The sequence below is a fragment of the Diabrotica undecimpunctata genome, chromosome 3 (genome assembly GCF_040954645.1).
Source record: "Diabrotica undecimpunctata isolate CICGRU chromosome 3, icDiaUnde3, whole genome shotgun sequence".
Lineage (NCBI taxonomy): Eukaryota > Metazoa > Arthropoda > Insecta > Coleoptera > Chrysomelidae > Diabrotica > Diabrotica undecimpunctata.
In genome coordinates, this window is record NC_092805.1 from 124,319,529 (window position 1) to 124,345,037 (window position 25,509).

General features: G+C 32.1%; 1 protein-coding gene across 1 annotated transcript; it reads left to right on the forward strand.

Annotated features, from left to right (window-relative positions):
• The first annotated feature begins 1,444 nt into the window (after positions 1-1,444).
• LOC140436161 (27 kDa hemolymph protein-like) lies at positions 1,445-25,508 on the forward strand. The gene is made up of 5 exons (XM_072524868.1): positions 1,445-1,592; positions 6,430-6,533; positions 15,300-15,576; positions 18,049-18,190; positions 25,307-25,508. The coding sequence occupies exons 1-5, from the start codon at positions 1,556-1,558 to the stop codon at positions 25,461-25,463; spliced, it is 717 nt and encodes a 238-aa protein (XP_072380969.1). The 5' UTR covers positions 1,445-1,555; the 3' UTR covers positions 25,464-25,508.
• The last annotated feature ends 1 nt before the right edge of the window (position 25,509 follows it).

Genomic DNA, 25,509 nt, shown 5'->3' on the forward strand with positions numbered 1-25,509 from the left:
ATATTATCTTTTATTGAACCAGTAAAGCAAACTGGAAGAAACATATTTCGAGATAACTGGTTTACCTCAATTGAGGTTTACTACTGGTAGACCAATTGCTCGCACAAAAACTAACCTATGTTGAAACGGTACGTAAAAACAAAAGAGATATTTCATCGTATACAATTCCGAATAAAAAAGATGCACTTCATTCGTCTAAATTTGTTTTTACTTCATCAAAAACAACGGTTTCTTCTGTAACGAATCAAAATATGTATGTACTTCTTCTGTCCTCAATGCATCATGATGACAAGATAGATGACATTATAAAGAAACCTAATATCGGGCTGTCTTACAATTCCACTAAATCAGTGGCAGGTACTCTGGATCAGAAATGGTCTACACATAATACTAGTAGAAGAATAAAAAGATGGCCATGTGCGATGTGGTATGCTATTATGAATATTGCCTCTGTAAATTCGTTCTGTAATGTTCAAATTGTGTTAAAAAATAATATGCCTTAAAACGTCCTTGCAGATTTTTTTGTTTTTAGTTTTATATCAATAATACTTTAACCTTTTAAAACAATAACTTTTTCTTTGTTTAAAACCAAAAGAACAATTTTTTTTTTAAATTCTTTTTTAGTTCTAGGCCATTGTTCTAAGCCTTTACATTTTTAGGTACAAAATATACTACCGTTCTATTTTTTTATTTTTGGATAATACATGTTTATGTTAAACTTTTGCAACTAACTCTTTATTACAAAATATTCTTTTTAATGATATAATAATAAATATATAAAAACTTCAATTTGATTTAGTTATTTTTTTTTATACTTGAATAAAACGTCGGGTCATAGTTGACCTGACGATACCAGTTACGAGTACAAAAATGACAATACCAGTTAAGGGTTAAAACAAAACTATCACAAACAACTACATAAGGTTTAGAACAAAAGCGGGACATGTGCACTTGTGCCACTTATACAGAAAACCATCAACAGAAATTTTCGAGATCTTTTACTTCTCAAATATACAGATGTCCATACTGTACTACGTTTTGTACTTCCACAAAAGTTGTACCACTTTTCCCGTGAGCCCCCCAATTAACGGTTTTATCTTATTTTGTTGTTTTTTGGGCAACAAATTCATTTAAAAAATTTAGAATACACCATTTTGAAAGTTTTTCTATCTCTTAACAGATAAAATGTTTGTATTTAAGTATAAATTAAATGTTTTAAATCGTAGCGAAAATTCGGAAAAATCGCAGTTTTTGTACTAAATTGTTAATAACTAGAAAGCAACGCCGAAATTTCTGAAGAAAACGTATAGGTTTTCGTACTAAACGAAAAACCTTGTGAAATACCTAGCTATTAAAAAGTACTGAACACGGTTAAATTTTACTTATTTCTCTGGAGTGATATTGTTTATTTACAATCCGACCCTGCTGTGAGATAAAGAGTCATTATTTATTTATTTGACCTCTTTCATTAACAGTTAAGTATCACTTCTCTTGTTGTTACTACTAAGCACTTTCGTTTATCTCATTTAAAATTTGTCTTGAGTTTTTAAGAAATATGAGAGTGGAAATTTTTTTGCTAGTTCTTATTGCAGGTGAATATTAAAGTATTTTTTGTTAAAACTTATTAGAAAAATTGGTTAAAGGTTTTAAAACTCACTTTACCTTGCTTAAACCTAAAATATGCATGTTTTAAAACAAATAGGTGCTTATAATCCATAAGCTATCGTCATCATTAGTGTTATAAAGCGACTTACTTTGTTATATTCAAATTTAAGCACTATAAAGGAATGGTTTACTTCATAATTTTACAAGTATTGTATTATAAACCAAATAAGATATGGAAACCATTACTAGATGTATATAGTATAAGATATTGGCCACTGTTTTAAAAATTAATAAAAGTATTAACTTGAGAAATGAAATTTTATTTATAATAATATGGAAATTATCTTACTAGTATAAAAAATATTATTAAACATATAAAAGAAAATAAACATTTTATGTCTAACACTTTATAAAACGAAAATATTTGAATATGACAGGTAAATAGTAGGTAATCTACAAAGACTCATAAAATGGCAGATAGCCCTTTTTACAATACAATTTTTTTTAAAAATTGCCATCAGCCCTTTTTTCTTTTTTCTGATATCCCTACTTTATTTTTGTAAACCTTTTTAAATTTTGGTGTGATATATTTTATTCTTTGATTCAATATCAAGACACTATCAAAATGTTCTTGCTGGTAAGAGATTTTATAAAACAATATTCCAGGGAATTCTTTTGTGATTTTCAAAACTTTTATATCAGAAATTTTTACGGGTTCACCATTTGTATTCTTGGAAAAAGAGTATAAACTCATAATATCAGCTGCTAATTGCTTCAGATCAAAAATATCTTGATTACAAATTTCATCAACTTTGTATGGTTCTCCAGATTTTTTAGCAGTGCGTACAAGCGTCACATACTGACCAGGGATATATACCGGTCCTGTCTTGTTTGATCTTTTAATTTGGCATTCAATAACTGAATGAGCTCTATCTCCCTCATTCTGACTGTGTCCTGTAATCAAAATCTTATGCGTTATGCTCTGCAGCTCATCGATATTCAAAATGGTGTATACGTATGCAGCTGTCATAAAACGGTTTTTTTTGTTGGCCTACATAGTTATCAGATAAATATATAATATTCCTATTTTCTCTTTTTCTTAACTATTGAGGTATTTTAGTATACACGAACCTATTTCATTTACTCCTCTTAGAGCTTCTCCTTCATACCATATGTAACATTAGACATTTTTAGTTTGAATGTTGCAGACAGTTAGATTATAAACGTTCACTTTGGAAACATAATAGAAGGATGAGGCTTCTCCAGACGGGCATTATAAAACCGTCAAGTATGTACGTCATACTTGATCTGTACAACCTTTTTCTCCTTTTCCGTAGCGTTATTATGACCAACACATACTTTGTACTGGTCTTTCTTTGGGACAAAGTTAGACAGATTAAATTCTTCGTTAAAAATACGAGCGTGCTACATGTAGTTTTAAAAAGGTTGATTTTTCTCTTCACAAATTTTAGTATAATCCCTATGTAGCTCTGCAATTGTTTTACCTTCTTCTATATATTGCGTTTCAGTTTTGGAACGGCAATAGTGGCTTTCTACTCTGGATATTGATTTAATGTGTTCTCTGACATCATTTTTTATGTTTTCGTCGACTTTAACATGATGTCCGTGTTTCCCTCTTAAATCAGATAACATACCTCCCGTAAACAGATTTATTTTGAAGGGCAGTTCTTAGTGGCCTGTCTGAAATGGAAAGAGTAGATTTAAAAAATAATTTACATACACGACTCCTTAGCCCGTTTACTTCAAAGAAAAATGCACTATTGGGGCGCCTCTGGCTATTCTCTCGAACGTACCTGTAACTAGGGTGTACGAGAGTCATAAGTCGATAGAAATTGTCTTTGCTTCTCTACGTTACCCAGTCTCCAATAATCATCAAAAATTTATGGACGATTTTCTTCAGAAAAGCTTTGGAAAAATTTTAATTTGCATTTATCTGTACAGGCGGTAACAACTTTTTAGCTGCAATAACTTTTTTTTTAGAAGAGGAAGATGCATAGGATTCTCCTAAATTACGTAGGCGCTTCGCTTTATTTTTCAACCAGTTTTCTGTATTGTGCTTTCTTTTTTCCCCTTTTGTTTTTTTTTTCAGGTACCTGTGCAATGTTTATTACTTTCTTCTTACCGTTTGTTGTAATATTTATATTATTTTCTGATCCCGATTCTTCGTCAACGTCAGAGGATTCACGCATATAATTTGGGTCTGCACGAGTATCGTCACTGCTATAAGGATCTGTGTCTTTTTGGTCACTGCCAGCACGTCAGTAGGTTGCATGACAACAAAAACAGAGAACAGTGTATATTGAGCTAAAAGAATTTATAAAAAGTATTATCTTTCTCATGTTCTACTAAGCTACTATCAGTAGAGTGGGATCCAGGCTCTACATCCGTTAGTAGGCAATCAAGGAAATCTGCATTATCAACGGCATTATTCATCTTATCACCTTGTAAATCACATTCTGGTCTATTTTGTTCTAAAGAGAAAAATTGTATATTTAAATGGTATCTATATATTGGTTAAGAAAACAAAAAGCCAAATTTGAATTAAACTAAATAGAATTAATTCTTATATTAGTTCAATACCTCTTAGATTTTCCAGCACAATAGGGTTTTCTATTTCATAATCTCTTATAGCGGTATTGATTTGGCTACTACAGATACCGTTTTCTATTTCATAATCTCTTATAGCGGTATTGATTTGGCTACTACAGATACCGTTTTCTATTTCATAATCTCTTATAGCGGTATTGATTTGGCTACTATAAATATCGTTATCGTATCTCCACCTGATTCTTTGCTTATAATTGTCCATTCTTCATTGTTTATATCATCTGGCTTGTAGTTCTTGGCCATTTTAACAAGAAGGTGAAATCTGTTGTGGTAAGACATCTAAAAGTATAATTAAAATTATTTTTAAACATGTTTGTTTTAATAAACCCAAAAATATTTTTGGAGGTCAAATAATATAATAAACTAACATATTTTTTCCCATACAAACAAAAAAACGAATACGACTGCATAACTACTGATACTAATATTTATTTTTAATTAGAATTCCCCATTCAATACAGAAAACATGCTTATTCGCAAGATCATCTGAAAACATATTTTAGTGAATGTAAGAGTCATTAACAAATATAAACATTAAACAAATCAGGAATAATAAGATAAATTTAAAACAGTATTTTATTTTTTAAATCCACTTATAAGTAGGTATTTGATTCTGTCCATCACTAATTATTGCAATGTTCATTTATTTACAAAAAACTAAATGAATATACGAGAAAAAAGTCATTTCTCTAAATATTTGTATATATAATGTAATATATAAAACAGTAACGATAAATAGTAAATCTATTTTTTCAAGAACAATATCACATGTGAAAAAAGACAAAAACGTAAAATATATTTTATCAAATACTTCATGAATAATTGCATAACTCAAAATAGGACTATATTTTATTAAAAATGTAATAAGAAACCTACTCACCTTTTCAAGAAAAATGACACAAATCTAAATATCTCACTTTTCAGTCGAAACGCCGAAAAATACTATATTATAGGACACTATTTAAAATATAACGGGTTTCTTGATAAAAATCAATACGGTTACTTCGAATGTCAGAGTCCAACTGAAAAGTGTCATCCTTACCGAATAAAAGTATTCATTGTACCACTAAAGGAATAATGACACTACCGTCATCTATCGAAGTTGATATCCATGTGACATTTTTCCCGGTAAAAGTATAGGATATTTTTAGTCAATTTAACAAGATAACTGGAATTATGCATTTTTTGAGTTGTGTCACTTTTCTTCCGAATAAGCGATATATATATATATATATATATATATATATATATATATATATATATATATATATATATATATATATATATACATATATTAGAAAAACTCTCAGATTTGGAGGATTTGATAGTTCTTCTTTAGGATATAGTGCGGTGGCTGCGCAGTTAATTATTTAAATAATTAGATTAATTTTCAAATATGGGAGGTTAGATCTGGTTTTCTTGCCTATCTGGTTAGCAGACAACGCTCAAATCTTAATTCTTTTGACAAAATCTGCAGTTAGCCGATTTTATATTTTAAAACAACAAAAACGTTACTTGTAAATGAATTAATAGTTATTTATGTACCAGGGGCATTAAAGCAAATGTTTATACTTGAGACCGACTATCTTACAAACATCGAAGGAAATATAGTCGATGCTAATTTAATTATTATTAATTCTCGTAATAGTTCATTGATTGTTTAATTCGCCACAGTTGCCAACTACGTAATATGCCCGCGCGGGCATAAAGTGTACATTATGGCCCGAATGGGCGTAAAGATACAAACAAAAAGATAATCTATTAGAAACATCATTTCCGTAACGTATCAACATAACACGGACGATAGAATGTCTACTAGTAAATATATTGTCAAAATGAAATTGAATTTTTGGATTTTTTCAAACATATTTATTTATAAATGCAATGACGAACTAGTATGACATAAAAGTTTGCATGCACCGCGGGTATTAGTAGATGTATATGCCCTCGGGCGACTTACAAACCCTCGGGCCAGAAGCCCTCGGGTTTATAACATCGTCGCCCTATGGGCATAAACATCTATTTAATACACTTGGTACATAAATAACTATTATAAATATATTATCACAACGTATATATATACATATTTAATACGACACAGATCAGTAGTTTTAGATCGATATCTAATTAATAAAGTTCAATGATTTTCAAAATATGGTATTTGTCTATAGTAACTGATTTATTTAACATTTTTAGCTGTCTGTTATTCCATTCCTACTATACCCGATTTGGATGACTTCGAAGAACTGAAAACAAAATGTGATAAGAGAGGAGGAAATGGCACTTTTACAAAAATAAAGGTAAAAAGACATCTGTTTTTATTTAAAAAAAAATACCTAAGCGTTGCCTTAGTTATTTACAACTAGTCACAAAACATTAGTCCCTAACGAGCAAATTATCTCTATTAACAATTTTAAAACTAATGGTTAAGTGGAGTTTTGTTTCCGAAGTCTGTTTTTATCATCATCATCCAGCCTCAAGAGTCCACTGCTGAACATAGGCCTCTTCCTTATGTTTCCAACCCCGTCTATCTTGCGCCGCTCTCATCCAAATTTTATTGAGTCTTCTTAAATCGTCAGTCCATCTTGTAGGTGGTCGACCGACGCTTCTCTTGTCTTCCCTTGGCCTCCATTCCACTAACCTCTTTGTCCATCGCCCATCTGTCATTCTGGCTATGTGTCCTGCCCATCTCCATTTTCGTCTGGCTATCTTCTCAATGATGTCAGTCACTCCGGTTCTTCTCCTGATGTCTTCGTTGGTTATTTTGTCTCGCAGAGTTATTCCTAACATGGACCGCTCCATTCTTCTCTGCGTGACTCTCAGTTTGGTAGCTGCTGCTTTTGTTAAGGTAAGTGTTTCTGCTCCGTACGTCAAGACTGGGAGGACGCACTGATCAAATACCTTTCTCTTTAGGCATGTGGGCAGCTCACTTTTAAAAGTTTCTCTCAGTTTTCCAAATGCTGCCCACCCAAGGCCGATTCTTCTCTTCAGTTCATGAGTCTGGTTATCCCTGCCAATCATAATTTCATGTCCCAGGTATTTATATCTATCTACGAGTTCTATTTCTTTTCCACCAATACTGATGTTCTGGTTGGGTACCAAATTGGTCATAATTTTTGTTTTCGAGATATTTATATTTAAACCTACACTTTCTGTAGCCACAACGAGTTCCTGTACCATCTCTCTTGCCATACCTAGATCTTCAGCTATTATAAGTATATCATCGGCGAAACGTAAGTTGTTTAGATATTCTCCATCTATTTTTATTCCCTTTGTCATCCAATCCAAATTCTTAAAAGCATGTTCTAGCACCGTATTAAAAAGTTTAGGTGACATTGGGTCTCCTTGTCTAACCCCCCGTTCTATTTTTATGCGATTACTGTTAGTATGTAATCTGACAGTGGTTGTTGCCTGCAGGTATATTTTGTATAATAATTTAGTATATCTATAATCTAGCCTGCATTCTTTCAGCGCCTGTAATATTTTGCTTAGCTCAACTGTGTCAAAGGCTTTGTGAAAATCGATAAATATTAGAACTAGAGGTTTATTGTATTCCACTGCTTTCTCTATTAGGGTTTTTATACTTTGTAGATGGTCATTTGTTCCGTAACTTTTTCGGAATCCTGCCTGTTCCCTTGGTTGATAAGTCTCTAATTTTCTTTCCATTCTCTTAACTAGTATTCGCGTAAACAACTTATATATATGGCTGAGGAGGCTAATCGGTCTGTAATTCTCTAAATTTGCTTTATCTCCTGCTTTGTGTAATAGAATCATAGTAGCGTTGTTCCAGTCTGTTGGAATATTGGCGCTGTGAAGGCAGATATTGAAAAGTTGTTTAATTTTTTCAAGTAATACATCCCCTCCAATTTTTAGTGCTTCTGATACTATTCCATCTTCACCCGGGGTTCGATTATTTTTCATTTTCTTCAGAGCTTCTTTGATTTCCGATTTTGTTATATCGGGCATTAAATCTGATCCTTGGTTTAATACCCCAGTTTTTAGTGTAATTGGAGGTTCCGTATTGTTATCTTTTTTTCTTGATCTATATAACTCTGTGTAGAACTCTTCGACTATTCTTAATATTTCATCTACGTTCGTTGTTTCTTCTCCAGTGCTGTTTCTCAGTTTATTAATTTCTATTTTCCCCTTTTGTACGCTCTTTTTCAAAACTTTCATGTTCTTATTTTGCTCTATTGCCTGTTTTGTTTTTTCTACATTGTAGTTTCTTATGTCTTTTCTTATTGCCTTTGTGATCGTCTTATTTATTTGATTTTAGCTGTCGACACCTAGGTCTATATATAGGTCGTTACTTCTTATATTATTATACCAGGGAGCATTTGCAATGTCCCTCAGTACTTTATTCTGAAAAATTTGAATCATTTTGATGTTACTCGTACTGGCATATCCTTAGGGCTGTATGCCGTATGTCCATACTATCATGAGCTTACTTACTATATATTGACAGCTCCGATTCTCTTCCAAGAATCCAGTACAATTTTAGAGTGTCTTCATATTTTATTCTAAACAATCTTTCACTAATATACGATTTTAGTAATTGACTATATTCTTTAGTTAAAAGTAAATACAGTGTGTATTTAAGCCGATCAGACCAGACTTTATCACATGCCTGGACAACCTCCAGGAAAACTGCCTAACATACTCTAGAGCTTTTTTATTTGGTCAGTGATTCTGTGGATATGTTTTAGTATTGCGTGGTTATGTCTAAACTCAAATTGAAGTAGATTAATAAAACATTTTTGTTTACCTCATAATTTACTGATTTTCCAGGTTTTGCTATCATAGTTATTTTCGCTACCTTCTAGCATTTTGTAAAGTATTTAAGTCTAATTAAAGCATTTAATAGATTTAGCTTATTTGTAGCTTCTCTGAGCAACTTCTTCAATATTTCTCCTGCTGTAACCTCATACTCAGATGCCCAATCATGTTCCTTGCCCACTAAATTATCTTACTATTCTCCTCCAATTATCCCTGTTTGTTTCTCTTTCTTCCTAACCTTTAATTTCTTTTTTCTGAGATCTTCCTGTATGCCATCAAACCATCTTTATCTCAGTGGTCCTTTCTTTTTTTTTTTCGTGATTGTATTTTGAGTTATTTGATTTAACCTGGTTTTTTTCCCACCCGCCTTTTTTCAGCAATCATAATTCTTATGTCAGTTATGTAATTATTACCTTTCGTCCTTCTTTTAATTGGCTTAGTGTTTACCCATGCTGCTTGCTGTATACCTATGTTTAATTTGTTTGCTTTTTGTTCAAGCTCTTCAATTGTTTTCAAGATGACCTTTAGTTCTAAATCATGTACAGAGCCTATTTAATCCATGGTCTTGTTAGTCAATGTTGGGTTCTCTTCCTTCATAAATATTCTTTCGCTTACTGTCAATATTACTGAATAGTGATCTGATACTATGTCTAGTCCATCTTCTATTTTAATATAAATTTCTGGGATTTTTCTAGCAATATAGAAATCTAATAGGTCTGGTATCTTATCTACATCTGTAGGTCTGTACGTTGGCTTGCCAGTCAAATAAAAGTTACAGCTATGCTCTCTAGTTGCAGAAAATAGTGCAGGCTCCTTGGATAGCCTCCATATACTTAGTTGGCCTTTTATGATTTTTAATTTTTAATTTTAATTTTTTTAATATTAGATATTTCGTGTTCTACATATACTGAATTAGCCTTTTATGTCAGTCTGATTCAAAAATCAAGGAATAAGAGGAAAATGGAAGAACATAACATCTTAGCCGTTAAAGATGGCTGGTCTGTAAACAAGGCATGCAATCACTATGTAGTTCCTCGTAGAACATTTGTAGAGAACTTAAAATGTAATACCATGGACAAATAAACAATGGGAGTAGACGTGTTCTTAGTACCGAGCAAAAAGAAGATCTGTGTATAAAGATCAGTGTAGAAAGAGTTCGTTTAGCATAGATCGGATATCCGTTAACAAGTTAGGTGTTGTTGGATAAGCCCCAATGCATATATGATATAGACGAGAAAAGATGTCGACTAACATAACATCATTAACAAACAGTTTTGGCAAAGAAAGGTGCCAAACGAGTACACATAGTGGCAAATGAACATAACAATAATATACTGTGGTAACGCTATATGTGCCGCTATTCCTTCTGTAATTTTATTTAAAGGCATACCACTTAAACCAGAACGGTCAAATTCATTACCTTCTGGTGGAATTGTAATGATGACACCAAAAGGCAGCATGACAATTGAAATGTTTAAAGATTGGTTGCGCCATTTTGCGAAGTACAAATCAGCTCGAAACTGTCTATTAATTTTTGATGGTGTTTCTCATCTCGATTATTCTATTGTTCAAGAAGCAGATAAGATTGGTATTACCCTATATTGCTTACCCAGCAATACAACATATGAGCTCCAGCCCATGGATAAGGCTGTTTTTAAATCCTTCGAGCACTTCTGGGTTAAAGAGGTTTTAAAATACTGGACTTAAAATAAAGCAACGTATCGGAATCATTTTCTCCATAGTTTGGGATAAGTCCATGACACCTGCTAACATTAGATCGGGATTTTCGGCAACAGGCATGAACCCCCTAAATCCAGATGCAATAGCAATAGAGGCGTTTACTCCCAGTACTGCTGATCAACCTATTGGACCCGATGAACCATTATCCGAGAATTATCCACTTCGAGCACATTTTTCTCAAAGGCAGTCACCTTCTCCAAGTACGTCGAAGGTTGGAAAAATTAAAAAGCGCTCTGACGTAGAATCTTCGACAAGCTGCAGTTATTCTGATGATTAAGTGAAATGGAAACATCAGATGAAAAAAAAAACATAACACTTTATTTTCAGATATGCTAACCACTGCAGATATGGCACAAAAATCTACACGAGCAACAAGAAAAGCTGCTGTCAATAGTAAATCACAAGTTGTGATAAAAAATCTGTTCGACACCGATAAAACAAACAAATACCATCCGTAAGAAACCCAATTAACCTAAAGTATTCAAGAAAGGTTCTTCTAGTATCAAGGAAAACTGGTTTTGTAAGTCGTATAATGAGGATAGAGTAGTCGATATGATATTATGCAGCGTTTGTTTGCGTTACTTACGTGAGGACTATCTTGGACTAACAAAAGAAGCCACTGTTTAACCATATATTTTTCCTTAATGTTCTTGAATACTTACCTATTGTTATTTTTCAGCAAATATATCATTTTGAAGTATAATGTTGTTAGACCGTATTGCGTTTGAAGTAATAGGTTGGTGATATTGCCAACAAGGGTTGAAAATATCTCCAAAGATGACTTTTTTTTTTAAATTGTCCAGTAAATGTGTAAAATTACCCAAGTTATTATTTTAGTAGCTTCTACGTAATTTCAAGTAGTTCATGGAATAGGTCAAGTGGTGACATCTTTTTAAATATGACTCACTATCCAACAAACAAATTCTAAACCTTAGCTTGGCGATATTACCTTCAGATACTTTACATCTAATTGACATCTACAAAAATACTTTATAATTCTAATTTATAACATGCGTACTGATAAACGTATTGACCGACGATATTAGAAGACATACCTACAACACCGCTATTTAATTTAAAAATAAACATAGGCTGTTTATTACGGCTACTATGAATGTGATGTAAGCAAAGACTGTCATATTGAATATTTTCTATTTACTAAAACTAAAACTACATGTAGTTACCTAGTCGCTAAATTAACAAACATACGTCCGGGTTGAAAATCTAATTTACCTCTATATGACAGAAATGTAACTCTACATATGCGTCAAATATAATTTCACTCATCAGACAGAATCCACGAAATTAGCTATTTACTATGTTTTTAAGAGAAGTAAATTACTAATATATATATATATATATATATATATATATATATATATATATATATATATATATATATATATATATATATATATATATATATATTTAGGGATTCTACAGTATTCACTGCCTTCCCTCGCTCAATCGTTTCCATCTCTCTCTGTTGTTACATTCTCCATCGTTTAGTCCTCTCTTACTCATGGCGTCGTCTACTTCGTTCCTCCAGGATTTTCGGGGTCGTCCTCTTTTCCTCCTTCCTATGAGGCTCCATTCGGTTATTTTCTTTATCCATCTGCTGTCGCTAGTTCTTCTTACATGTCCATACCACTTTAGTCTTTTTTGTTCTATATATGTTAGTATGTCTGTTTCTATTGATGTTCTTTGCTTTATTTCGTCATTACTTCTCCTATCCATTCTTGTTACTCTGCAGCATCTTCGCAGGCATTCCATCTCTGTTGCTACTATCTTACTGCTGGTTTTCTTGTTTATGATCCAATTTTCAGCCCCATATGTCATAATACTTCGCACTAATGTTTTATAAATCTGCGTTTTTGTCTTCATATTTAGGTGTCTATCCCACCATACTGAGTTAAGTTGTCGGATTGCTGTTCTTGTTTGTCCTAATCTTTGTGTAATTTCTTCCTCTGATGTTGCCTTTTTCGTGATTATAAACCCCAGGTATTTGAATTTATCCTTTCCTTTGATTGTTACGTTGTCATCAATCTGTAGATCTTTTATGTCTTCTTCACTTGTAGATAGGTACTCTGTTTTCGCGATTACTAAAATAAACTGTAGTAATATAAATCAAAAAATTAGCAAAAGAAATATTTCTAGGGTGTTCTTTAAAAATATCATCAAGTTTGTTTTTTTTTTTTATACAAAAACATAACCATCCAACCAAAACAAAAAATAAAATAATACACCATATTTGTTTATTAATATTTAAGTATCACAATCATTACTAAACTTTAATTGAAATGAAATAGAGTGTACCCATGGTACAATGAATACAGAAGGTATGATATTGCGCATGACATTTGACAGCTGGCCCAGGAGTGTGACGTAGTCAAGACCGCTCAAACCACCTCGAACCCATTATTACAGTTTAAAAAAATATCATCAAGTTTGTTTTTTTTTATACAAAAACATAACCATCCAACCAAAATAAAAAATAAAATAATACACCATATTTGTTTATTAATATTTAAGTATCACAATCATTACTAAACTTTAATTGAAATGAAATAGAGTGTACCCATGTTACAATGAATACAGAAGGTATGATATTGCGCATGACATTTGACAGCTGGCCCAGGAGTGTGACGTAGTCAAGACCGCTCAAACCACCTCGAACCCATTATTACAGCTTAACGTACTATCTATTTTGTACTAGCTATTTTGAAATTATGGTCAAAAAATAATCAATTTTTTTTAACTGCTTTGTTTTGGTTATAATAAAAAATATATTTTCAGTAGCATAAAACCTTTACTTTTCCTAGGGATTCAGGCGAAATATTAATTTTTGTTTTCATACATATACTAATAATATAAGCTTTTTTTTGTATGCAAATCCTTTCAAATTTAAAAATTTTCTGTAGAGGAAATACTGTGAATAGGTAAATAGTAGTAGATTTGCGTATTATGTTTCACTGTCACTCATTTCCCAGCAGTTTTACTGAAATAAAAACAAAATAGATTACAATAAAGAAAAATCTGTTTTTCAATTCAATATGGTATTTTAGATGAGTTATAATGAAATTTAGTAAATTAAAAAATATACACATTACTATAACCTACCGATTATTATATGCAAAATTTACTTATGAAACAATATAATAATATAAAAATAAGGCACAAATAAGTTCAAACGCAAAACACAATAAATATCGACTTCAGACGACTTTACACCGGCAAGATAGAAGGCTTGTATAAAAACAAAAGTTCGACGATAATATCGGTTATCTGCAAATTGCAAGTTATGAGATAATAAATATATTTTAAAGTAACTCAATACTGACTGAGTCATCTATTTTATAATAGAAAAATAATTAAGATATATGCTTACATAATGTTTCTTGATACAAATATATACTTACACGTCGCAAGTGAATATTACACATCGTTATGAACCATCGCTGTTAAAGATAGGTGCTTTTAAAAACAGTTGGATAAACCGAGTGATGTGCATAATTATGCAACTAGAAAAAACTCCATTCTAATATCTTTCATTTTATAGATTAACGAAGACCCAAAATTCATATGAATATATCAGTTTAAAGCTTTTTAACATGTTACTGCAAAATTGTTAATATTTTTTTAGACAGCAACCTTAAATGGTTCTTTCATATCGATTTGTTAAGTAAGAAACTAACCTCAGCCTGCTATGCAATTTGCAATAAGAACTGTTTCGGATGAAATCAATTTAGCATCTTCCAGAATAAGATATTTTTCTTTGTTAAATCATGTTGTCATTATTTAAATATATAATGTTATCATTATTTTAAACAATACCAAGATAATTTTATGTTGGAATATTACAAAGATGTCATTTAAAATGTTGTGCAATATTGTGTGACCTCACTACACTACAATATTCGATGGCCAGCTAGCTCATTCGATCTAAATAAAGTTGACTTTATCATTATTTATTTTGATTTTGTGTTTTGTTCAGTAGGTATATACGTACAAATTTTGTGTACCTTCATTACCAGTTTTTTGTATCTTTTTAAACATCTGAAATATCGAACTCTGGAGTATAAGTTAATTAACCTGCACCTACGTGTAATAAAAGATGATTAAAACTTGTTTTGTAAAGGATATCTATGTTAACAAAATAACTGTACCAAAAAACAATAAATTTAAATTAACTTCAAAATTTTATTTATGATTAAAATATTATAATAACATAATTTTACCCTCTCTTTATAACTACTATAATTAAATTAGCCAAATTATATAAAAAACTTAAAATTAAAAGTTTTTCCTATACTACACTCAAATGTTGCGGGAATAAGCGTTCTTGACTACGTCATGCGCGAAAGCGAACCGATTTTGGAATATTATGTATCATACCTTGTGTATTCATTGTACCATGGAGTTTACCTACCAGTTTTGTTTACAATGCAAAAAATTAATTTGTAGAAAATTGCAAATCAACAAATCATTTTTATGAGATTTTATTTGTAATGCTACATAACATTTTCCTTAAAATTGTAAATAATTTTTAGACTGCCATAGATGAAACTCAAACTTGCGTTGAAAATCTAATCGATATCGATAAGTTTACTGAAGAACTTGAAGCTTCCAAAAAGACAGGATCTATGGACGAAGTATTTGCCAAATACTGTAAGAAACGCCCTGATGTTAGAAAATGCATAATACAATTTTATGATGCCCTTGAGCCATGTTTAGACGAAGCTGAAAAGAAAGGTCTTAATTTCACTAATAGTATTTTAACCGAAATTAGTGATTTCGCTTGTGCAAAGGATGGCGACAGACTTGCACGTAAGTACAGTGTTTTTAGGCGTTTTTTTTTTTGTGATGTTATTCATCTTATACCAATGTGTAACCATTTTTATCTGGATGTAGCTAGAAAAGTCACCAATGGATATAATACGAAAGACAGCTAGACGGTTGGTGGATAGCGAGTCGTAGGTTTGAAACTAACTTTTGTAATACTTAGTATTTGGTCCAACTGAACAAATTACAGCAGATAAGAAGAAAAAGATAGAAAAATCGGGCCACTTAACTTTTTGAAAATAAAAGGCAAAAGTTAAGAAACTTTAGATCTTTAACGACAAATTAATATGTTTTGAAAATCAGATCAGTTGTTTTTGGAAAATTGTGAACACAAGGACTTATATTATTTTGAACAGAAAGCATATAATCTACCAAAGTTTTACTAGTTTTAGTAATACGGGTAGGATTACTAATATATTGTTTGATCCAATAAGCTAAAAACACTCTTTTATTTTTCCCCATAGAAATTACTAGCCAACAAGTCAATATTTATAAGCATCATATATTTCCTCCAAATCTTCAGTGAATTGAGCGTTGGAACTGGATTGTCGTGTGTACATAAACAGACAGTGTTGAGAGAACTCTCGAAAGAACTCACGGTTTTGTTAAATTGCTGTCGCATCAAGAGCTAAGGAGAGTGCATCTCTTAAGACGGCACCAACGAGCGTTCTTATAGAACGTGGAGTAGCGTTCTTAATCGGCGGAGAGAAATAGAAAATACTTAAAAGAAAAAGACAAAATATAAAGACAAGAACCAGCACAACGTGAAATACCGTTTTTCTTCCCAATATTTGTGGTTTACGATACCTGGGATAGGGCAAAACTGTCTATTTATGGCTGGCGCGTGCTATTCCGTTGTTTTTCGGTAAATCGACCCGGTTCAAAACAAAATCGGAAGCTGATGCAGGGCATGTCTAACCCTTCGAACGCAGCTAGGAAGGTAGTAATTTTATTATGGAGTGGTGTAACGTTGTATTGGAATTTTTATCATTTTATAAACTACGCAACTTCTAAAATTTTTACCGCCAAAACTGATGGCGTACAACAGATTTAATCCTCGATACTCACCATCGAAATGGTCTGACTACATTTTGGGGTAGGTCATTTTTAGATTTATCAAAAATCAAATATTTACTAATTTTATTAATAACAGAAAATATTTACTTTTTGATAACTACTGCAATAAAGCTTGTCCCGTTAAGATAAGGATTTAGGTTACTTTTGTCCACCAGTGCTGCCAGTAAAAATTTTACTAAAGGTGGATAATTATTTATACAATGATAAAAATTCCAACAAAACTTCGGTAAACCACTTCATAATAAAATTACCACGACACAGACCCGTACCTCTTCCTAGTCATATCGGAAGGTTTGATGGGGTAAGTACGTGCTATAAGTCAACTTGCAAATTCCTTTGATCTGTGTTAATTTACCGACAAACAGCTGAACGTGCCGCACTAGCAATAAATAGACAGTTTTGCCCTATCTCAGTGATCGTAAACCAAATATTAAGTGTATAAACGGTATTGGTAAACGTTGGGTTGGTTCACGTTTTTTTTTATTTCGTCTTTTTCTAGCATGTATTTTCTTTTTGTCTTCGAGCGCCATTCCACGTTCTGTAAGATCGCACTTTTACCTAGGGTAATATTAATTTTCTCACCTTGCACACCTGCAGCCCTTAAGAGACTTAGCCTAAACAAACAATTTAATTGCCGATTATTCCATACTGGCGTCGAGCTAAATGGCACCAACATAATTTAATTAATAAGGTGTTGAAGCGTTTTTCAATAGTGACTTTATCGCAGGATCTTATAGATATCGTAGATCTGATATACATACCTTCAATGGAGATTCCTACACTCCGACAAATTTCCGAGAGAGATGACCTCTTTAGTACCTAGCGAACTTACAAAAAAACCGAGTTTTACAGCGAAATGTGAGCAATATGGTCGTGCTCCAGGGCAAAAACCTTTCTCATGTTGAAGATTGTGACAAATAGCAAAGTTGTTTCGTGTGCAAGAAACACATCACACAAGTAGTGGGAGTCCCAAATAAAAATGGTCTGTTAAATCATAGTGCAGTGCAAGTGCGCAAGCTGCGTATAAACATATGAAATAAATGGACAAAAATCTGAATATTTACAGACATGTAGATTAAATTCAAATTATTTTAACTTGTCAAATTAAATTTAAGTTGTTAACTTCCAAGGCGGGTAAGATTTTCAAACTTAAATTTTACTATCTCTGTAAAATGTGCCTTGTACGCATCTGTCAAAGCATCAAATGCCCCAGATGGGACGCCATTAAAACATACATATACATATTTAGATTTGACTGTTCAAAAATTCAAAACAAAAATCTGTTTTAGAATTTTTCTTGATTAAAAACATTGTATTATTATTTTTTATATCTGTCATTAATATTGGCTTCCCTAAATATTAATACATTATTGTTTCTAGTATTTGTTGCTGAAGGCGGACCAGCTTGTATTAAATCCAAGACAGAGGGCATCCAAAAGTGCTTAAATCAAACACTTCAACTTAATCCAGACAATATACCAAAAATTTCCATTAAATTAGCCATTGATAAGAAGACTTGCGAGTAAGTATCGAACTTTATAACACATTTTCATTTCGAGGTTTATATGATATGAAATTATTTCTTCGTGAAATTTCGTTAATAACTTTAGCAGAAAATATCAACGGTGATGAGGAAACGTTACTGTGGGAGCCTTATAACTGGCTACCTACACTCGAGGGTTGGAAATCTTTTGATTCCAAGCCTTACTTCAAAGGACTTGATGTATCTCCATAGGTGTGGTTCTTCAGTGACCGTTGAAGGATAAGGATTGTTAATGTGAGCAAATAGCTCCAGAGAAATAAAATCACTTTCAAGTTTATCGACTTATAATTAAATATTTTTTAGAGTAGAAAGGCCCAAACACGGCCGTAGCGTACTCTACAATGTCAAAAAATTCTTTCTTTATATCACGTGAAAGAGAAAACCGTATGTATAAAAAAATGCCCGATTTCGGCGTAGAGAAATATTTAATACATGAATTGAGAGTGTTTTAAAAATGCACATGCCTCAAGGGCGATGTGTGAGAATGAACTGATAAAATACTACTTGATGCGTAAAAGTGAACATTACCCCTCTTTTATTTAGGTGTGAAAACTATTTAAGATATTGAGGCTCCAATGAGTCGGGTGTCCCGAGCAAACTTGATATAGTGAATATTTTACTTATTCTACACTAAGAAAAGTCTAAAAAATTACATTTTTATTTTATATTTTAAAAACAATATGTTCATTTCTGGAACAGTTACTATCATCTGCTTACTAATGTAGACGAGCGGCTCACCCCTCAAAAGATGCATAAAAAACCAAATAAGTCTCCGAATGAAGACGAAGGGTTCAAACAAAGGTGAATGGACTGACAGATAATTTATTGCAAAATAAAAAAAAGTTCTTCTTTTTATATAGACATGACTCTGTCCGTTTTTCAATGTGTCGGTAGTAAGTTGTCGTTCCATTGTTTTCGTGGTCTTCCTACTGATCGTCTTCCTATTGGGGAACCGTCTCTTGCCTTCTTTACTACTCTATTTGTTGTCATTCAGCGTATATGATCGTTCCATTCTACTCTTCTATTTCTTACTCAGTTCTTGATATTCTCCACCTTGCATCTACGTTGTATATCTGTACATCTAGCTCTGTCTCATAATGTCTTACCATCAATTATTTCAAGTGTTTTTATCTCTGCTGTTTCTAACATCCTTTTTGTCCTCTCTGCGTCAGGTCTTGTTTCTGCCGTGTATGTCATTATTGGTCTGATGAGTGTTTTGTAAATTCTGCCTTTCGTTTCTTTTCCGATATTTTTATTTCTCCATATTGTTTCATTTAGGCAGCCTGCGGCTCTGTTTGCTCTATTCACTTGATCTTCCACTTCGGTTTCGAGCTTTCCGTAGCTAGATAATATAACGCCGCGATCTTTAAACTCCATCACTTCTTCTATTATCTGACCTTCCAGCTCCAATTTACATCTTAGTAAATTTGCTGTTGTTACCATGCATTTTGTCTCATTTTGGGGAAATTAATATGTTAAATTTTCTGGCGGTTTTATTAAATTGGTGCAGCATAAGTTGTAAATTATCTTTACTTCGAGAGAGGAGTATTGCGTCGTCTGCATACCAGATTATATTAAGTTGTTTCTCTCCCATTTGGTATCCTTTTTTAGTTCTTACTTTTTTTAATATTTCGTCCATAATCAGGTTGAACAATAGAGGACTCAGGGAATCTCCCTGTCTTATCCCATTACCAGCTTCAATAGGGTCGGTTAGTTCTTCTTCTACTTTTACTTTTATTGTGTTGTTTTGGTAAATATTTTTGATCGTTTTGATTATTCCTACAGCTATCTCTCTTGGATACAGTACGTGGATAACGTCTTTTCTTTTGAACCGGTCAAATACCTTTGTAAGGTCCACGAAACATAGATATGCCGGCTTGTTGTATTCTAATGATTTCTCTTGTACTTGCCTCATTATAAATACTTCCTTTAACTTTGATTTTTGTTTGTGTTGGCGCCGCTCTCTTGAGTGGGAAGTATTTCAGGATGATTCTTATTTTACATAATACTAGGCTATGGCTCACTACCTACATCTGCTGAGTTAAGGCATCTTACGTCGATTAATTTCGATGGATGTATATCTCTGTTGATTATAATATAATCTATCATAGATCTTTGTCCACGGGTGTTATTAAATGTATATTTGTGTTGGCCTTTGTGGTCAAAAAATGTATTGTTTATTCTTAGTTCGTCATTCGTGCAGAAGTTGATCATCAGTTCTCCATTTTGGTTTTAAACATTCTCGTTATGTTTTTGTTTAATGCCGGGTATTACTTGATTGCTTATTTGAGCGTTAAAATCCCCCAATATTATCATCTTTCCTGTGACTTGATCTACTAATTGTTGTAATTGGTCATAAAACGCTTTCCTTGTTGTTCGAGTCTTGTTATTTTCTGGGTCGTATACTCCCATGATGTTCAGGTCTTCCTTCTGCATTCTTATCTTTGCTGTTACTATTCTTTCTGATATATATAATATTGGCAGTCTTTGATGTGATTTTGGTACCTTTGATGTATTAGTAAGGCTACACCCACTTTGGCCCTGTTTTGTTTTGCTACTCCACTGTAGATTAGTTAGTTATTAGTTAGAAAATGTGAAAAAGTAGATTAGTTAAAAAAAAGTTAAAAATAAATATTCGAAATTCTTCTTTTAGGTGATTTTGGCAAAGATTAACAAATGTTGTTTCTTGGTATTTTTTTAAGCACTCTCTTCGAGTTATGTACGATTTAAGGGCGAAATGAGGCCAAAAGTTGTCAAATCCAAAAAAAAAACATATCTTAGCTTCTACTTAAGGGATGGTAACGTACAGCCTAGCAAAATATTTGTTAAAATATGTTTTATCTTAAATTTTTTTGTGCATAGCTTTCCGTTTAGGTCGTTAATATTTATATAGAAAAAACAAAGTAATTGCATTTTCTCGTGTAAAGGTAAAAATACGGATGAATTACATAAGTAAGTGTCAACTAAACAATTTTTTTTAATAATTTTTATTGATTTATTAAAAATTGATTTTTTGGTCTCATAATTGCACAGACACTTAAAAGAACTCCTCAGAAAGCATTAATTGAGCTCACAAATCTAATCACTACGTCTATTCGATTAAAGTACGTTCTAGAAATATGAAAGTGATCGATTTGTCTATCGATTTGAACCGACAATGTGCCGACCAATGGGAATGCACACCCCAATACACGCACACAAATAGGATTAAGGAAAAAAGGAAAGAATTGTTGCCCAGGCATTTTATAGTCCCGAAGCCACAAGGAAGTCCACAAAAAAAAAAAAATGTGTTTTCTGATTAAATAACGTAAATTCATATTGATATATTCATACTTTTCATTAAACCGTTTCACGTAAATTTACCTTATATAGCAGACATAGAAGAGGCCCGTCAGGCCTTCTATATACCGCTCCGCGGACTAGGCCCTTAAGGCAGATCGAATGAAAGATCTACTCGCGAAATCCGAGCACTGAGGTCATGTGCGGCATACATGGGCTTGGTGGCCGGACCCCTCTCGGGTGCTCAGCCGGCGAGGAGAACAAAATTTATTTTGCCAAATCGGCGGCTGAGTGACCGAGCACACACTCTTTTCCGTACATAGAGTCATCAGCTCAGGCTGATGGCTCTATGGTCGGAACACACGCTCTTTTTCTTTTTTTAGGGACTCAAGTCCCGACGTAAAGCTAGAGTAAAATCAATAGAGTCAGTAAAGTAAATAGGGAGAAAAGCCTAGATGTGGCTACCCCTACAGTTAGGTGGCATAACCACATTCACTAAAAACCGAGGATGTCCTATTACCCAGGGCATCTTAAGTAAATTTCAGATCATAAGCCTCCTCACGTAAGTCACACGATGAGGAGGGATGGTGGAAAAGCCTGGGGGTCAGATAGGTACCACTTCGACTAGCGAAGTGTGACTGGTTTGATCTTCGGACATGTGGATCCCATTCTTACATTGGTATACACATGTTCCTAGGGGCAGGGTTGATCACTGCGTGTGTGTGTGTGTGTGTGTGTGCCGACCAATTAAACTATTACTATTTATCAAGTACATCGGGTTATTGATATGACAAAAGAGAGCCTTAAAAAAAATGTCTGATAGACAATATTTTTACATAATGTAGTTCAAGGCCTCAGCAATCTGACATAAAGGATTTAATAAATAACTTAAATAAATCATTCCCTTACAGTAGTAGAAAATATTGAAGTTAAAAAGATATTACAAGATCAGACAAAAGCATGTTTATAGTGATCTAAGGAAAAGATCTATGCAAAATTTTAAAGACCAACCTGCTGATAATCCGCTATTGATACCTATTTAGCCCAGTCTGGTTAAAAAAAAGGTGGAAAAATGTTTCGCAGATATCTGAAGATTTTAAGACATAAGTGGGGGATACCAGATGATGAATAGATGAAAAGATACTCCTAGTTTTACCTTGCGTTTTTTTTAAGCAATAATTTATGGTCACAATTTGATTTTTTGTCTATAAATTTTTTCCCTTATATTTTAAATAAACAATATTTATGTCATTTTTTTATGTCAATAATATCTTTATTTTCCCGTTTTTTTAATTAAAATTGATAAATAATTTACAGAGATATTTGCAAAAAAGCAGTTTTTTTGCACTAATTTATAAATTTTATTAATTTTTTTATTAACAAAATACATTGGTATTAATACATTTAAACATCAAGGAATTACCATCTTTTAAATTTGTGCGAAATTTCCCCCCGATCAGTCAAATATTTTATAAGCTATTTAATTTATTTATCCCTAAGGCTAATTATTTAAACTATTTAGCTTGCCCTATGCATGATGCTAGACAAATTCAGCAAATTTCATAGGATTCTTTAAGACTTAGACTATCTAAAAAGTTAAATGCATATTGAGTTTTCATCGAAATTATTTACAAAATAAACGTTTGAAAAAGGGGTATGTTTTTTACTTATAAACAATTGTAATAACTTCTATATTTTTCAAGCTACAGACTTGTACGTACAACCATTGGATAGCTGGTAAAAAAGCTCACATTAAAAAATAAAAAACGTTCTATGACCAATAGGAACGAAGTTGGTGACTATTTTTAAAAAAATCATAGCTCCATTGTTTATAAACATTAAGAAGTAAAATTTGCACAAATTTTGAATGAATCTAAACTTTATATTGAAACTTATAGCTATAAAATTTATCTAATTTTTCGAAACGACGGTACTTTCGAAAGATCGACATAGGAAAGTGGAGAGGATATCTGTTTCAGCTTTGTTTTTTTTTCGGCATCGGAACTTCAAATTGCAACACGTAGGAAAAATTTACATTATCTCGGCTTCCTTTGCAGCTGCAAGCCTCTTTTTTTATTCTGGGGTAGCTCGTCGAAATATGAATAACTACATAGTTTTCATTGGCCGGAAAACTCGGAAAAATTGAGTCCATTTGAAATTCACCCTAAATACTGTCTTTTCCTTCCTACAGAACTGTTGAAGCTTTTCAATGATAAATCCGTAACCATAATATTAAATTTTGCAGCGAGGAGCTAAAACAGTTTCCCCTCCACTTTCCTATGTCGATCTTTCGAAAGTAACTTCGTTTCGAAAGGTTTTAAGTTTCGAAAAATTGGATGAATTTTATAGCTATAAAATTCAATATAAAGTTTAGATTTTAGTTTACTTTTTAATGTTTATAAACAATGGAGATATAATTAACAAAAAAATTGTTGGTAACTTCGTTCCTATTGTTCATAGAAGATTTATTTTTTTTTGTTGAATGTGAGTTGTACGTACAAGTCTGTAGCTTGAAAAATATAGAAGTTATTACAATTTATTGTTTATAAGTAAAAAACATACCCCTTTTTCAAACGTTAATTTTGTAAATAATTTCGATGAAAACTCAATATTCATTTAACTTCTGAGATAGTATAAGTCTTAAAGAATCCAATGAAATTTGTTAAATGTGTCTAGCATCATTCATAGGGCAAGTTCAATGGTTTAAATAATTAGTCCCAGGGATAAACAAATTAAATAACTTTTAAACTATTTGACCGATCAGAGGAAAATTTCGCACAAATTTAAAGGACGGTAATTCCTCAATGTTGAAATGCATTAATAACATTTTATTTTGTTAATAAAAAAGTTAATTAAATTTATAAATTAGTGCAAAAATCTGCTTTTTTGCAAATATTTCCGTAAATTATTTATCAATTTTAATTGAAAAAAACGGGAAAATTAAGATATTCTTGATATAAAAAAATGGTATAAATATTGTTTATTTAAATTATAAGGGAAAAAACTTATAGATAAAAAATCAAATTCTGAACATAAATTATTGTATAAAAAAAACGCAAGGTAAAAATAGGAGTATCTTTTTATCTATTCGTAGTAACCCCCACCAATGTCTTAAAAGCTTCAGATATCTGCGAAACATTTTGCCGTGAAATCGATGATTTTTGTATAACCAGACTGGGGTAATTGTAACACAGACCCCTAGAGAGACATTACTACAGAGTTGTACTAACCTTTATCCAACATTCAAATAAAATTACCGGAGCCGTGTTGAATTTTGAATTATTAGTTTGTTTAAATGTTTTTACAAATTGATTGGTTTTTAGCAGTAAACAATCTCGCAGTATATTATTAAAAATACTTGCGTTCATCTTCTTTCTAAACTTAGGACTGGCAAAATAAAATATTTTTCAGTTACGAAAATAAGTAGACATTTTGTTTTGTGGGTCAATGAACACTAATTCTTGATATACACAAAAAGAAGTAAAACTTATTCCAAATCATCGTCATTAAATATTTTTGTTAAATGTTATCAAAAATATGATGTCTTTGTCTATAACATTTAAAAATAATTAAGAGAAATTCTTGCGGTTGTAATGTAATGTAATGTAATATTGTTCTGAAGCTATTTTCTTGTGACCTTTTTGAAGTAATTACCATTTAAATGGAACTAAGCCACAACTAAAGGTTAATGAATCGTTCTAGAACGATTTCCGAAGTGGAAATTGAAACGTCAATAAACTTTCTTTAACCTTTAATTGTGACTTATTCCCATTTGAATAGTATTATGATTACTTACATTTATTTTATTATTTTTAGTGATTTGGGGAAAATTCAGACCTGTGTAGTTGCTGAATTGGAAAAATGCGAAGAGTCTACTCCAGCTAATATAGTTGATGCACTTTTTAAATTTGCTAAACGAACTGCTTGTAAGGATATAAAGAAGAGAAGTATATTAAGTTTCGTAGGCTTGTAATCAATTTACAATTAAACCAAAGATTTCAATACACATTACACAAAAT

Bases quoted from the DNA above. Each gene is read 5' to 3' on its own strand.
- LOC140436161 (XM_072524868.1), top strand. From the start codon at position 1,556: ATGAGAGTGGAAATTTTTTTGCTAGTTCTTATTGCAG. The intron at 6,534-15,299 runs GTAAAAAGACAT...AATAATTTTTAG, and splicing joins GCACTTTTACAAAAATAAAG to ACTGCCATAGATGAAACTCA. The intron at 15,577-18,048 runs GTAAGTACAGTG...TATTGTTTCTAG, and splicing joins GGATGGCGACAGACTTGCAC to TATTTGTTGCTGAAGGCGGA.